Source organism: Daphnia pulex, chromosome 3, assembly GCF_021134715.1.
Source record: "Daphnia pulex isolate KAP4 chromosome 3, ASM2113471v1".
Taxonomy (NCBI): Eukaryota; Metazoa; Arthropoda; class Branchiopoda; order Diplostraca; family Daphniidae; genus Daphnia; species Daphnia pulex.
This window is the reverse complement of record NC_060019.1, coordinates 5,866,530-5,882,391: the sequence shown is the minus strand read 5'-3', so window position 1 is coordinate 5,882,391 and position 15,862 is coordinate 5,866,530. Positions and strand designations below refer to the sequence as shown.

Sequence of the window (15,862 nt, the reverse complement as noted above, 5' to 3'; positions counted from 1 at the left end):
CAAACCTGGAATTCTATGTTATTTTCTCTGCAGAACGCCCTCAGTTCTTTCGGATTCTGATAGGGGTGGAACTCGCACTGATTTACCTATAGAAAGACTTTATCATCTTGAGATGAGTGGCAAATCAAATCCATTATTGGGACTGACGTGCGGCACGACGCTGCAGCTTTCCATCAAATCGATGAGGTCTTGAATGGAGAAGTTACTGACACCGATGGATCGGCACGTGCCCTCATCCAGCAGTCTCTCCATGCCTCGCCAGGCATTATCCAAAGTGGACCGGACGTTATCCACTGAGCTGGGACAAAGCGGCCAGTGCATCATGTAGAGATCTTTAAATAAAAAAACAGGGAGGGCTTTGGAGAAATTGTGAAAGTCAAAATTGATATCAATTACCCAAGTAATCGGTGTCTAGCCTTGTTAGACTAGATTTAGCCGCTCGAATTGCCGATTCTGTTCCGTAGTCTGTCGGCCACATTTTCGTCGCTATGAACACGGATTCCCGCTGAACTCCGCTCTCCTGCAAATCGCTTTCAATTTCGGAATCCATCGTTTTTGGGGTCTGAATAGAATCGCGAATTACCTTGATGGCTTTCCCGATTAGATGTTCGCAGCCGTAGCGTCGTGCGGTATCAATCAATCGATAGTTGCATTCACGCAGAGCAAAAATAACGGATTCTTGGTCGTATCCTCCGCCATGGGAAGTACCTGGAACGGATTACATACAAACAGAATGAATTAAACGGCTTCTCTCTCTCCATACCGTCCTAGAATTATTTTGGCTAGACAGTTATCTTCCCCCCTGTTTGCTTTGAAGCTGGCCGTCCCATCGTTTCCCAGTATTGCAAAGTTTCCACAAGGGGGATCAAGCGCACTAGTGAGTCCGAGTCGTGATTGCTGGAAAATGGACAAGGGGCTACTCCCGTATGAAGAAGATTAACAGATAGGCAATGAACTTGAGCCTGAGGGGGTAGGATTCACGGTAGCGGAAATCTTTCCGGTCAGAACACTAAATCAAATGAGACAGCGATGCGTACATGATCCTACACTTTACGAATCTTGGGGGACAATCGGCCAAACTCACCCAAGCCGAAAATCGGCATACGGACACCATTGGGTAATCTTACAAAGTTATCCAACGACGCCATTTGTCGTTTTTTGGGTTGTTGTTGCTGGCCACAGATTGCTGCGTTTACTTATTCCTACAGGCTGGTGGTGCCCACACTATGGAGCCTGCCCACCGTGTGAGTTGGGCCTTTTTCGGATGCATAGGAGGAGCTCCCGAGTTATTATTATCGACCGACGGTGGCGACGGTGGAGAGATTTCGCTCTCCGATCGCCTCCGCCGATCCTTCTTTAAACCGCGGGATCGTGTTGGATAGAACTTTCCTTTCACATTCCCCTTGGGGTGAGCGTACATTCTGCGACACGCGTCGTGGCTGTGACGTTTAATTTATTTGCCAACTCCCACCTGGAACCAACTAATCTGAAATTGGATGGTTCCTACTTTTTTTTCCGGTGGTGGTGGTGGTGGTGGGGGATTCTCTAAGCCGATTTAAGCATGGCCGCCGCTCAGCATTGTGAGCAATTAAGTTCCGTAAGGGAAACTTACGTAAGCGGGGCAACCCTGGCCGCGTTATTTTGGGAAAGATTAAAAAACTCTAAAGAGGATAGCAAACAGTGTACACATCATTCTGGGAACACGAAAAGTAGTGATTCTTCAACCCACGCAAATCCGGCTCGGTGGGTGGGAAGCGGGAAATTTGAAAATTGGAAGCTATTGAGCTAGTTTAAACACAGCCGTTTAGAGAGAGAAGTATACGTGAATTCGGCCTGCGTAATGGTACAATCAAGCGGCAATCAGCGCTGATGGCCGCATTTTGCTCGTACTGATTAAACGAAGAAAAGGGTCATACGGTGCAAGGAACTTTTTTTTTCGAAACCATACCAACCGAGAGGGGCTTCTTTCTACTGGCTCCTATGGAAGTGCTCCATTAGTCTTAGCCGCCGCTGCCGCCGTTGTTCACCGTGTGTAACCGAATAACAATCAAGCTGGCACAGACATGTAAGCGATTTAATTGATGGCCGTCTCGTCGCTAAACACGACAAAACCACGTCCGTTGTGGATGAACGTCAAATAAAATAGTGGAGCAGAGGCCGGACCCTTAATAGGGTTATTTGCATCCGCAAACAGCACTCCGACGGGCAAAGTTTTTTGGGGTTTTTTTTTTCTAAGCAAGTTGACAACTCTTAACTCTCGGATGCGTATAACAAGGTCTCTAAAGACGAAAAAGAAGAAGAGAAGAAGTTTCACTGTAAGCTGTACATGTTGACATTGGCCCCATCTAATGGAGTGAGCGCGTGTTCTCGAATACATCGGCGGAATTGTTATTTTGTTTCCACTGATCTCTTTTCGATTCCCCAGTAAAGCCCTTCCATCCATCCGACTTTATTTTTTGTTGTTGATTTGCCATGTTATTACCCAAATCATGCGAACAGAAAGTAAAAGGTTATTCGTCTAGCATGTCCTTGCATGGATCGATTTCTGTTTTTGTATGTACGTAAGTAAGGAGCTGGAAGAGAAGTGGAAGAATTCAGGTCGACGGTTGACGTCCACCTTGCCATAGCTACACATGGCGATGGATGTTATATTTTGAGTTGCCGATTCGACCGTTGAAATGTATCAGCGTCACCGGGCAGTTGGCTGGATTCACATATCCACGTAATGGACATGTTTGGGATGACAACGGCCACATCTCCCAGTGTGTCTCTTTCTATTCAATCCCTCTCTCTCTCTCGTCTTTTGTATATAAATATGACGATCCTAATGGAAGATATACTCCCCCATCCTGGCCATAGTTGTCTCTTGATCAAAACCAACGCTTCCCCGCCATTGATACCGGAGACATCCATTATGTATCGAGCATTGTCTACAATATCTTTTGTGTCTCGGTGGCGGTGGACATGTATAGAGCTACTACACCGGCAGTAATAATCTTCCCGCTGCGTGTGTGTGGAGCAACTCTTTGCGCAGACTCCCGTTTCTTTCTTTTTTTTCCTCCTCCTCCTACCGTTTCCGCATCTTGCGGCAACAGCACGCGTTCATACGTGTATATATATATTCAGACAAGGGAAGAAGAAGGAGATAAATAGATGTGTGTTTGGTCTCCTACATATATCTAGGAGGGCGGACTCGTCGGAACAAGTCAGTCTGCTTCGTGCCGTCCAGCCGCGTTGCAGCTCTCTTTGCTGCTGCTTTCCCGCCGCTCCGTTTTTTTAAATTATTATTTTGCCCGAATTTGCGTACCGACAACACGTTGTTGTTTTGGCATCAATTCAGACAACTCGCCCCCTCCTTGCCACCGCTAGTCATAACCGACCCGGGTCCATCTAGTCAAATGTGATGGCGGCTGTCATCTTTATGGAAACTTTCGCCATCCTCCCGGCCCTTTTTGTGGCAGGCCTGTTTATCGGTAACGTCTATATACTATTTCTTCATTAATCTTGTGTAGGTCATTAACAAAAACCGGTTGTGGTTAAGAAAACAAGAGCTCTTTTATGTCATCAATTTTCCTTTGGCTTGTTTTAAAGGAGGAAAATGGGGAAGTTGTTTGTGTCTTTTCCCCGCGGGGTAATCAAACAATCCTTCGTCTTCATATCGTTTTTAATGAAAAGCTTTTTATAAATCTTCATTCCGGACTGCGGATGAAGAAAAATAAAGAGAGCTAGTCAACAAACTGATGATTGAAGAGGATGCCCTTCAGTTTGTCTTGTCATTTTTGCGTTTGATTATAGTCATGTAACATCTGGGGAACCTTTTTATCTTTTTTTTCTTTCTGGAAGGGTTAAATCTTTTAATGCACTTGTATAATGTCTCGGTTCTATATCCACATTTGACTTTGATAAATGATGAATTTTTTTGTTAGCATAACTTTGGATTCCGGTTTTTTCTTGAACAAAAAAAAATCGCAGCCAAAATATCATAAGAGCATCCGTTTCTTTTCTTCCTCTTTTTAAATAATAATTTGTATGGCGACGTTCGATCCATCCATAGAATGAAAGAAAAGAAGAAGAAGGAGGAGGAAAAGTTTTTATCCTCCTCCGGTTGGCTGCGGAATTCCATTCCGCGATTGCCGTCGCCCCTCTTTTCTTTTTCATGATTAATTTTTCGCTTGCGAAGCGCCATTTCAAAATTTTTCCGCCTTTGATTGATGACATGGTCCAATCATTCCATAACTCGACTGCTATATATCCGCTTCCGCTCAGGATATTTACTTCTGTCACACTAGTTTCTTTTTTCTTTTTTTCTTTTCCTCCTTATCTCTTGAGAAACATGTGTGTTGTACCCCCTGTACTCTGATTATCGATAGTTAAATACGCCAAGGAAATCTTCTTTTCTGCGTGTTTTCGTGAAAGAATAATGGGCGACCCCGTCAACCCTTATCTCTGCACGTTATAATAGATGAAGCCGAAAAAGTTGTCTGCTATGTGGGAGCAACTCCTTTTGCTCAGCAGCAGCAGCTGATTATGTATTTTTAGCTGGAAGGAAAAGAAAGAGAAAAGAAAACAGAATAGCGGTCCGAGTTTAAAACAGCAGTGGCGACAAGGAATGGATGTGTCGAGTGCCGAAAGAAGGCGACACACACACATAGGAGGAGGGGGGTCCGTGCATTTATCCAGCGCTCGGGAGAAAAAATATTGAAAAGTGGAGTCCTCTCCTCTAGTCCTCTGGCTTTCAAAGTGATTGCGTCATACATTTTTCAAAACGCTGTCGCTTTGAATTTGAAAGGTTTTCATGGCGAAAAAGAGGCGACCTCACTTGATTGAATGGGTCTCGTATGCCGGAATAGGCTATATGACGTGCTACGGTGAATCATTTGCCCAAGCTCTTTTCTTTTGATATTATTTCTTTTTCTCTCCTTTTCTGACCGAGCTATGCAAATTTCAGTCGCTCCTTTCATCGCCGAGTCGACACAAATTTTTCAAACCGCAAGTGGTCCGTCTCTGCGGCTCTCCTAACGAATTGGAAAAGGCTGAAATTTGAAGAGAGGCAATGATCAAAAGAAGAAGAGGGAAATTGCAATACAAGTTGAGACACAGCACACAAGTTGAGAGTAATGATCCTTTTCTCTAACTATAGAAGAGACTGTGCGATTTCTAATAATAAACATTGAATAGCGAAGAGGAGCGGGAGCGAGTTGACGACGTTGACTCCCGGTTTTATCACCGGCCATTTCGGCTCCAGCCGCTAGCGACGACTTTATAGAATCACAGCGAATAATAGCTTCTTCTTCGCTGCTGCAGCTGATTTTCCTTATAGACACACACGCGATGAAAACTTGGTATTCCCTTGTTATTATGGAGACGTCCAATCTCGTTGTCCAACAAATTTCGGGATAAAAAATAAAATAGCCCACTGTATTATATGTCGCCAGTTGGCACGTTATTTTTTGTTTTCAGACAAGAGAAAACAGATCCGTGGATTGACGTCGATGATGATGGACAATCTGCAATGGGGCGATGCCCACGTGTCAAGGGCGGCGTTGGAAACGCCGTTAATGCAATGCCGGGATATCAAATAAGGAGACATCGTCATGACGACCAGTCTCGTCTCAAAGCTCAGACTATAGTAGCGCTTTTTCTTGTACTTTATTTTTGAATTTTCGTAGAGTCTGTAATTCAACTTTGAATCGGATAGGAAATATCTCGACTGTCAACTTTCAGCCTAGGCTAGGATACGTATAAAGCACGTACCAGACGTTCGTCGCTTCGGAATATTATGCTACGAATATTCCGCCTGAATCGTTTTTCCCATTTTATTTGATTCGTTTCAACGATTTCTCTTTTGTTTTTCGTTTTTGTTTCCCAAATATGATTGAAAATTGAATTTCGGTTGAATTTATTTCTATGCAACTGCGTTCTATGATGTATTCACCCCTTTTATTTTTTGGGTTGGTTGTTTTTTTTTTTTGTCCCAAGACACTGGCAGGGTATTAGAATGTCACTTCAACTTTCCTCGTTATATAATCACCGCTGCTGCGTATTCGGCTCGACGGTTTCCACTGGGTCCCTTCTTGACACGATTTACATACGTGAATCCCCGATTCGATTGCGAAAGCAACTGAAAAGAGTTTCTTTTTTACGAGCAACTGTACGAATGAGATTTGATTCTTCTTAAGTCTTCTTTCTTCGCTTTAAGTATCTTTTTTATTATTTAAGACGACACTCGATTCCCCATGAATGGCAATTGTTATACTTGATCAATAATTCTGATTTTGTGTCGAAAACGCAGCATCAGGATCAGCCCAATCGGCCGTCAACTGCAACCGAACGACGCTGGACCAATGTTTGAAAGCCATCGAGCCGTTGCTGAACAGTCCGGCAATGGCCAAAGGAATTCCGTCGACAAAAGAGGCCGTCCAAGCCCGATGCGCGTGAGTAATAATCCTCTTTAATTGTTTGTAATATTTTCCATTTGAGATTTATGTGCTGCGGGAGGGGTTATATTATACATCTATTCATAGTCAATTTCAAGAAGAGCTCTGTCTGCCTCCCACACACATAGGACTAGCAAGTCTAAAGTGACAAAAAAGGGCCTCTCTCATATATTGATTTGAATTTCTAAATAGCCAAGTAGCCCCGTTTGCGCTAGATAAAGGCAATGTCAAGAGTTTTATTTTATTTTTTGTTAGGCCGGATGGATATGGAATTGTGGATGTTCTACGTGTAATATCAAATCATCTTTTCTTGTTTTGTTTTCGACAAGTATATGCCAAAGTGCTGTGCACGCTCGTAGCATTTTGACGGCTACGTGCCGTGTAGGAGAAAACAGCGCGTAGTAGTAGTATGCCAGCATCTGCTACGGATTCGTTTCCTTTTTTTTTGCTAATATTTTATTCCGCTCTTAGCGACAGAGAGGGAAGGAGTCCTTGCAAGCGCGAATGATTCAATTAAGGTCGCGTGCCTTTTGGCATTGCTGATGAAGATACTTGAACACAAGAGAAACAACGCAAGGCCCTTGGTCTACAACTCCCAGGACATCTTGTAGTAGTTTGAATCGCTCGTCGTTGGACGTTATTTCCATTCGTATTGCGTAGAACAAGAAATTATGAAGACTATAACTTCATCATCATTAGATTATCGATCCGCAGTTGCGCCCCCTCCCTCATCCGTGCAGCATTTCTCCTCATCAAATCCAACAAAGTCTTCTTTGCCGAATCTCCTCCAGCAATAATAATAAGTTTCCTTGGAAGTTTTCGCGGGGGTCTCACGCACCAAGTTCAACTTTCTTTGATATTTAAAGGCCCTCTGGTAAGACGTTCGTCTATCTATTTTACACGTTGTAAGATGCAAAACTCGGGAAATAATGAACACAACACGCACAACTCCCGTTTCGAATTAAAATCTCATTTTTTGGGTTTGTTTCCCTCCCCGCTTTTTATTTGCTACTTTTACGCGAGTTGAGCGGATCCGTGTTTTGATATATTCCGGCCGTGATCCGAATCGGTTGGCTGAGCCGATCTTGATCGATAACATGTATGTATATAAAAAAGTGCGTCTTCGAGCACCTGGAAGTTTTCCAACTTTTTTTTTTTTTATTATTATCTTTTACGCGCGAAAGTGGAGTGCTGGAGGACACACCGTTGACATTGATTCATCCGTGAAAAACGGCATTCTTCTTCCCCGTCGACCCGCCGATTTCCATGTTGACGCTCGCCGATGAACGATGATGACCTCCCTTTTTTTTTTGTCGCTTCCATCCAGCTTCCGCCAAGGCTTTCCACGCTTAGTGAATCGCTTCATTATCCTCAAACGGGTAGTGTGATAGGAATTCGTTGCAGTTTACCAGAGTTTTAGATCCTCCCGCCTTTGCCTAGGTCAAAAAGGAGGGAGAAGAAATAAAAGTTGAATGATTAATGAATGACCGACTTGCCTTGTAAAGGACTTCCCAAGGTATTTTACGGATGGCTGTTCTTGACGATGTCCTGGATCACTAACAAACAAAAAACAAAACAAAAAAGAAGTTGGCCCCGGAGCGAAAAGTGGAATTGATAACTTGTCCGCAGCAGATGTTGTGATCTTTTAACAACTTTCCTGGTTGGTCCTTTATGTCATGACCCAATTGATGTGGCACCCACCATCATGCCTGTCAATTTTCGCTCCGACTTAACTCTGATATTACTTCAACTTTGAGCTCTTTCTGGCCGTGTCAAACTCGTCGACTCGGCCAATGACAAGCGCTCCTTTATTAGTGCCTACGTAATGAACCGGTCGGCAGTTATTGTTGGCGGTTCGGCGTCTCCCAGGCGAAACGACTCGGCTCCTTTCGGTGTCAGACTCTTTCACTCGACTACTTTTACGCCATCAGCAGAGTGGGGAGTGAAGCCTTTGACGGCTAGCGCCCCAACTAACCCCATTAACCTTCTCTTAGGAGCAGCTAAGAACCCCCAGTCGGTTGTCTTATCAATCTAGATTAGTGAGACTGTGGCCACCACCACTCGCATTCGCCACTTATGTGTACACATCTAAACGTAAATGGTCGACTGCTTAAACTAATAATTATGTGTCTTTTATTATTGTGACTGATGGCTCGAATTAATGTGGACCGATTGAATCAATATGTTAATTCCGTAGGGTCTTCAAGGTTGGCATGTCGTGTATCGACGAATTCAAGGATCACTGTCTCAATCAGCGTCAGAAGATTCAAATGGAGAGGGCAGTGGCCGGTGCTCAGCACACATTCGCTTTCCTTTGTGACGATCCCGTCTTCCAGTCCGGTACATTTTCAAGTGACTCTTCTTATGTCGATCTGTTTGAACTTTATTGGAGAAGAAGCAAACAAAAAGAAAGAAAGGGTCTTACTGTACGTACTAAAACTCTCTTTTTTATTTCTTTTTACGACCTTTTCCATTCAGAATTTTTGCAACATCAGAGCTGTCTCCATGGCACGTCCGACGACTGGGAACGTTGCGCTTACCATTTCCAGGTCCTTATATATTAATCATGTCCTTTTTTAAAAAAAAAAAAACAAAAATCCTGATTGGGATTCTGCGCTGCTATCAATTGGTTGACATTTGCAATTTTGGGGTTTTATCAGATCAATTATTTGTGTGCTTTTTCTTTTTCTTCTCTGGCAGAATATGGTGGCAGAAGAACTGGCGGCCAACCTCACGAAAGCCGATCGCAATCTGGGCCTTTGCTGGTAACAAATTACACTTTTTTACTTTGACTTGGGACTTTGCGTGACAAGACGTGGACGAATGGCCTCCTCCTCCTATGTGATGCCCGTTTTTCTTTTCCAAAAGAAAAACTCGTACTGGCGTTTCTTTTTTTCTTTTTCTATCGTTGATGGAGCGAGTGGATCCATGGGAGACACCAGCCTAGGGATGCGGCGGGATAAATTGGTGAATGAGACAAAGAGGGAAAAGGACGGATCGGTTCCGTGGAGGCCGGAGGGGAAGAAAAAAAACATTACATGAATGATGCAACAACGCCTCGGCCCGTTTCTAATATTTAACTCGTGTGGCTCCACCCATTTCATTCGCGTGGAGAGATCCACACCAGGACCCAAAGTCGCCAACGCAAAATAGTGTACACTCCCCCGTAATGATTTATAAATCCCGCCTAACGTTCATTCAATCTAAGAGATTGCCGGCGTTGAATAACGCATCGCTATGCTTTCCCCCTCGCAGGAAAAACGTGGACCATAGTTTGGGGGGGTTTCGATGACGAATAGTCCATGAATAAGTAACGGCCCTATTAAGCACAGCGCTCGACATATTACGACCATATTTCATTGGCCGTCATTTTTTTTGGGGCTGAGGGGGAGAGCCTCGACCTTTCAACTCCCGGTGTCGTTTGGGTATGACGGCACAGTAGCGTTTATGTTCAAGCGAGGGCCTTAAATGTTTAACGAACTCCCGAACCGAATTTCTTGAAAAATGATCCCCGGGGGATTACTGGACGTCCAATAATCCCCGACAAAAATCTTTAGTCGGAAAAATTTGTTTCTTTCCTTTCCAGCAGAAATCGATCGATTTGTGTGTGTGTAGACTTGGAAGAATTTTTGAGTTTCTTTATTCTTGTGTTATTATGATGCTGCTGTTTTCTTTATGGGCGCAATAGCTTTGAATGTGATGCAGGATCGTAAATTGTGTCCGTCTTCTTCTATCGACTGTTTCATCTATTTCCACCCAAATGACTCGTCTTCTTCTTCTTCTTCTTGTTTTCTTTATTATTCACGGACGTTTGCGAGGCATCCGTCGCGGGCCAAAACCTACTATATTCCGTCTAACCTCTTCTAGGAGGATAGTCTCTCTCTCTCTCTCTCTCCTTTTGGGTGTATTTTTGGTTATAGATAGGATCTAGATCGATATCGATCGACGCCGGTGATCCTATTTTCCGGCGATTTGATTTCCTTCTTTTATTTATTCTATTTGTGATGTTTTTCTATTGAAATTTATTTCACACAGCGCCAAGCACGGGTTCCTGAGGTGCGTCTACTACGCGGCTCAATTCAAATGCCGCAAAGAAGAAGCGGTAAATTTGAAATCAAATCAAATACAAATAATGGAATTTGAGCCTGACTGAATTGTTGCTTTGCTTTCATTCCCTTCCAGTTGTTCTTGATGAGAGTGGCGCAAACTCTGACCGAGTCGCAGGTGCACGAGAACGCCTGCAAGAAAATCAAATTCGACGAAGTCTGCGCTTCCGATTCCAGCGTCCCGACCGTCTCGTCATTGCTCTTGACGCTCGTCGCGATCTGGTGGTCGTCGATCTCTTTTCTTCTAACGAGACATTAACAAATAACTCAAAACTTGTTTTGATTATCTTTCATGTTTCTACCATACTTGCCAAATCTTCACTGTTTAAAAAAACAAAAATTCTATATTGACCATTTTGTCCATAATTAATTGTAATGCGCCCATTTAATTTAATCGTCTGTAAATAAAATTCAGCCCGACCGGAGAATCGTTACAAACTTTCATGTGTGTGTGTATTTGTGGGTGTGGTCATCTGACCAAAGCTCAACTTACAGTCAGATTTTCTTGTCACATAATATAAGAAGTACTATAACCGTCTCTCTTTGATCTGTTTCCGTCAAGTTGAAAATATTTTCGGCAGCTCTAAATCCCTGACGAATTGTTTAATTGTGCTTGTTTTTTCATAGTAATTGCTAATCGGATTCTTCGGCTTTTCTTTTCTTTTTTCTTCAGCCCAGATACAATCGCCTGTTCCTCTTGCCATTCTTCCTCAAGACGTTGGCACCCGTGTCTTCCGTCGGTAAAACAAAAGAAGCGCCAAGCGGCAACCGCGACTGGTTACGACATTTCGACGCCGGGAACATTTGCCGAGCTTCTTTGGAATTGATGGCCGTGTCTTCTCCGCAAATCACCGTGCTGCATGTAACGAGAAACTTGTTTGTCTTAGTCACGAGCCCAGACGCGTGATGGAGTTGGCAGTTCACTTTAATCTCTTTTATTGTTACCTGCTGTTCGATTCTAAATTATGGACGATAATGCGATTGACGTGGAGGGCCGGAATGGTGAGAATCCGCCACGTGAGCGGATTAAAAACGCTCGTCGAATAAGTCCAGACGAGCGTCACGCTCGTGATTTCGCCCAGCCAAGTCGAGCCCAGCACGTACGAATAAGCCATTCTCGGCTCGAAACGAACATTCCTGGGAACAAGAAGAAAAGAAAAAAAAAACACAAATAGAATAAATTGGCCAAATTTAAGCTCTCAGACGAACTTTTGACATTTAGACAATTTCTGGGCGAATTATATTTCTTTAAAAAAATAATAATAATAATTGGACGAATGGAAACAGGACCAGCAGCAACAGATGACGACTGTTGAAACCGGTTGAAACTCTAGTGCGGTTAATTTTGCTGCGAGTGAAAGTCTTTTCTCTACACTAAATCAACAAGACGTTATGGAGAGGATAGTCATCAATAATAATGACGACTCTTGCAGCTAGGAAAGCCCATTTTGACGAGCTCGGCAGCTCCCATTAGCGTTCCATAGGGGAACTTGGAGAATAAAGAAAGTCGCCATTTTAGCTATTTTCCCCCAGTCGCAGTCAGTGGGCGTAAATGGCGAACATATGTCTAACAAGCTTGCGAACAGTTTCTTTTTGGGTGTAAACAGTGTCAACACAATCTCGCTCTATCCTCTCTACAAAAATAAAAACGGGGGAAGATATACTACGTGAGTGAAAGTTGGAAGATTCTACACGTGACCTAGAGACGGTTCGAGAGTGAAAGTGATAACAAAAAAAGATGGATTGTCTTATTATTATTTACTCTGGAGTGAGACGAGTTGGCGGAGAGGACCGGTTGTGGCCGTGAAGTTGAATGGAAAGCCATCCCCGATCTCCGCCGTGCTGGACACTTTCGAACGTGTCGGAAATGATAATCGTGACACGGTAGTGGTACACTGCCAAAAGAAAATGGATATCAATCACGTCAAAGTTGAAATTCTAAATGAACCAGTGGCAAATGTTACAGCAAAAAGGCTGGTCGTCGCGGGTGAGAAGGTACATTTGAATAGGTTCGGACTCGACGGCCCGCTGCTGCTGCTGCTGGCTATTGCCGGCCCAGATATTGCTGCTGGCAGCCGCTGCTGATGAGATCACCGATTGATGGTCGGCGGAATATCCCATGCGGTGACACGCATTCGAACCGCAGTGACAGGCGCCGGCCAGAAAGTCGGCGAAGGACGGACACTGGACGGCCAAGAACGGACAAGCCGAATTGAAGGATTCGGTGAAGAATTCAACCGATCGCAGGTGATTGCAACCAATGAATCGACTCAAACCTGGTTAATTCGTTAGTTTTTAAGTAAATTGTAAATATTTGATTTTTTTTTAATATGCAAAACAAAAATTAAGATTCAATCAAATCCCATTGAACCGCTAGGCAGCAGCCCCACCTTCGCAGATTTTGGCAATCAGAGGACGGGCTTTCAATTCCCTGAAAACTTTCAATTCCAAATCTATGAGAGACGAGAAGACCCTCAAGTTAAAAAGCCGTTAAAAACTCGACGATGCGCTACATTCTAAAACATGTTTTTCGCTATGGAAAATATTTGCAAAACAGACACGCCGATCCGAAAGTTCAAGGTTTACGTTAGATGCACAAATGATCCAGCAGCTAGACGATATATTCAAATCCGATTCGGATAATTAGAAAGCCAGACATAAACAGACGGTAGATAACATTTTCTTGTTCTTCTTTTTTCCAGCCAAACTACAGTGCTAGAAGATTCAAATAAAAGTTTTTTTTCCCCCAGACTCTCTTACCGTAGAGAACGCTGCCACGCTCCTTTTCGATCGAATCAAGGACGCTGGTCCCGCAGCCGGGCTGGCGTACCCCTCCGTTCGGATAAAAGTCAATGTGACCAATCGGCTGCATCATTCCCAATCCTATTTGATTCCAATAATAAGTATCATTTCACTCTATCTGATCAAAAACATATTTTCTCTCTCTCTCTCTCCCCATTCTGAGCTTTTAACATGTATGACGTAATTGGTCTATTACCTCCGGACAGGATTGGTCCCGCATCCGTGTGGATAACGTCGACGAAAAGAGCTTGAAAATGTCAAAAGTCAAAAGATCATCAAAGGCTTCAATCAAGTTGAGTCAGGATTTATTTAGCGCTTAATTATTATTTCGATAATGATATTCCATCTAAAGTGAATGTAATGTAATATTACCGTCGGTGGGGTCGAGTCGGATCAATGGTTCAGTGTTCTCGAAATAAGGATCGGCCGGATCCATTCCTTTTTGTGACGCCATACAGAAGAGAATGACCAGGATTAATTATTAATTAGAGCGCGTAAAGTAGACAGCAAGGTGGATTACATGAGCTTCGCGCGAAGGGATAACACGCGAAACCTTCATTAAATAATGCCAAGTCATTCTACCTGTTATCCTGCCCAGCATGTGGCCCCGATCTCGCATATATTGACCCGTATATCCGGCCAAATGCGCTCCTGCTCATTTGGGAAAATGTACATGGGTCTCAAAGGTGTTTTATTATATAAGTTAAGTCATCGTTAAATACTGTTACCTAGACTGTGTCCGGCTATGTGGCAATTCTCCGTCGGGACTTGAAATTGACCCTGGATAACATAACAAAGAATTATACCAACCGACGAAGGCTGTCTAATTGAATTAGATGTGTTTGACGTACGTGTAAAAAGAGAACTAGGTGAGCCAGCATAACACCAATTAATCGAATATTGGCCACAGCTTGGGTGTACGGTGGCCCAGAACCTTAGAGCGGAGGAAAAACAAAAATTTCAATAGATACAGTGAGAGTCAGCCAACCGAATAGGATTAGAATATACTACATGTTCCAAAATCTAACCGGATATGCGTTATTAGAGTTTATTTTTAGCTTACCGCTGACCCAGTCTACCACGACGACATTCACGTTGTCGTAGATGAGAGCCTCTTCGACCATCCTCTGGTCAAAGCAACGACAGTCCGCCAATAATAATGAAAAGAAAATCGAAGCAAATTTAGCGCGTCAGTTATTGATAGTCAAATTTTTACGAGTTTATTGTGCAATAGTGCAGTGAATAAACGTATGTCAAACCTTGATCCATTTCTTGTTGCCATGCTCGAGATAGCCGTGAACTATGAAGAGAATTCGCCTAGACGAGTCCAACCCGCTTCGCTGGATCGATGGCACGTCTCCAGTCACAAGATTCTGCACTTGCCGCGCATTTTCGAAAAAGAATTACGAGAATAGAACACAGACAATATAAGTGATATTTCACGTCCTTGCGTTATATTGGCACGTTTTTTTACGATGTAAGAGTTACTATTTCGCATGCAAATAATAATACAATGCACAAATAAATCAATCAAGCAACCTGAAATAAATATTCAACCTTGCTAGGGGTTTTCTTTTTACAACTTTGTTTTCACCTTTTCTCTGCCAAATTATTCAACTGATGAAAAGAACCGACTCAAGCGGAAATTTGTTTTCAATTGAATGAATAGAAAAGCCAGTAACAACAACAACAACAGCAGCAGCACAAAATGTGTGTATACCTGACACCGGGACCGGTTGTGCCTTGTGTACAAACAAAAGGCTGGCTGGATGATTTCCGGTGCTTCCGGAAAATTGTTGATGGGTCTATTAGAGGACGTCCATGGTCGATTAACGGAATAACATCCAAAAGTACCGTAACAGCCTATGCACGACACAATGATCCGCCTCCGTTAGCATTTTAATGGCGTCTCATTTTAATGGATTTAATTTTTATTTATTTTTTCCCTTGCCCAAAAATGGTATGATGGAAGGACGGAAGGGTCTTACGTTCAGTTGGCTTGTTGGAGACTGCCGTGCGGATGCCTCGAGTGATTCTGTCGTGAGCGGCTGGATGGTGTCGAGTTGAACTCGCGTTATTTTCAGGAAATTGACGCTGATGGAAGCCGGCGGAAGAAAGTGGCAAGTTGGATGGCGATCCATCCGTGAACCAATGCGTGAAACACGCCGGCACTACCAAGCAAACCATCCAGTAACGCAACATGTCGGATGAGACCCCCCAGCCAGGAGGAAAAACAACAACAACAAAAAACCTCAACGAAATTGATTCACAGTTGAAATGTTTTTCAGTTAAAACATCCGGTAAAGGTCAAGACCGCAGGGAAATAAAAAAAAAAGCTGATCTTTTTTTTTTTGTTTTTCAACTTGAAAATGCAATCAATCTTTTTTCCCTTTTACTTAACTAAAAGCAAAACGGGAGAGAGAAAGAGAGAGAGAAATAGAGAGAAAAACAGAAAAAAGGAGAGTAGAACCAGCACCGACCAAACAGATGGCTGGAACGAGACTGGAGGGATTTTAA

The 15,862-nt window shown here is 43.3% G+C and overlaps 3 protein-coding genes across 4 annotated transcripts in view; 1 reads left to right on the top strand and 2 right to left on the bottom strand.

Moving 5' to 3' along the window:
* LOC124191512 (uncharacterized oxidoreductase ZK1290.5-like) overlaps positions 1-1,244 on the bottom strand; it is a 1,818-nt gene extending 574 nt beyond the window's left edge. The window contains exons 1-5 of the mRNA XM_046584780.1: positions 1,085-1,244; positions 584-708; positions 397-520; positions 148-332; positions 6-86 (exon numbers count right to left, since the gene is read on the bottom strand). Of these exons, the coding sequence (XP_046440736.1) occupies positions 6-86; positions 148-332; positions 397-520; positions 584-708; positions 1,085-1,148 (579 nt within the window). The 5' untranslated portion in view covers positions 1,149-1,244. The remainder of the gene's footprint in view (positions 1-5; positions 87-147; positions 333-396; positions 521-583; positions 709-1,084) is intronic.
* The window catches only part of LOC124191513, an 11,122-nt gene extending 141 nt beyond the window's left edge, over positions 1-10,981 (top strand). The window contains exons 1-7 of one of the 2 annotated variants that reach the window (XM_046584781.1): positions 3,147-3,473; positions 6,293-6,434; positions 8,635-8,777; positions 8,916-8,986; positions 9,138-9,202; positions 10,473-10,539; positions 10,620-10,981. In XM_046584781.1, the coding sequence (XP_046440737.1) occupies positions 3,404-3,473; positions 6,293-6,434; positions 8,635-8,777; positions 8,916-8,986; positions 9,138-9,202; positions 10,473-10,539; positions 10,620-10,802 (741 nt within the window). In that variant the 5' untranslated portion in view covers positions 3,147-3,403 and the 3' untranslated portion in view covers positions 10,803-10,981. Of the gene's footprint in view, positions 1-3,146; positions 3,474-6,292; positions 6,435-8,634; positions 8,778-8,915; positions 8,987-9,137; positions 9,203-10,472; positions 10,540-10,619 lie in introns of those variants that run through there. The other variant, XM_046584782.1, reaches the window with a different exon arrangement.
* Positions 10,975-15,862, bottom strand: LOC124191498 (pancreatic lipase-related protein 2-like). The gene is made up of 14 exons (XM_046584763.1): positions 15,334-15,862; positions 15,066-15,208; positions 14,605-14,718; positions 14,409-14,472; positions 14,197-14,279; positions 14,074-14,125; positions 13,928-13,996; positions 13,718-13,783; positions 13,542-13,592; positions 13,304-13,426; positions 12,508-12,819; positions 12,306-12,438; positions 11,489-11,680; positions 10,975-11,399 (listed from the first exon to the last, which is right to left on the bottom strand). Exons 1-14 carry the CDS (start codon positions 15,545-15,547, stop codon positions 11,213-11,215), a joined length of 1,803 nt encoding a protein of 600 aa, XP_046440719.1. The 5' UTR covers positions 15,548-15,862; the 3' UTR covers positions 10,975-11,212.

Bases quoted from the DNA above. Each gene is read 5' to 3' on its own strand.
- LOC124191498 (XM_046584763.1), bottom strand. From the start codon at position 15,547: ATGTTGCGTTACTGGATGGTTTGCTTGGTAGTGCCGGCGTGTTTCACG. The intron at 15,209-15,333 runs GTAAGACCCTTC...TGTCGTGCATAG, and splicing joins CTCCAACAAGCCAACTGAAC to GCTGTTACGGTACTTTTGGA. The intron at 13,997-14,073 runs GTAACAGTATTT...CCAAATGAGCAG, and splicing joins CATAGCCGGACACAGTCTAG to GAGCGCATTTGGCCGGATAT.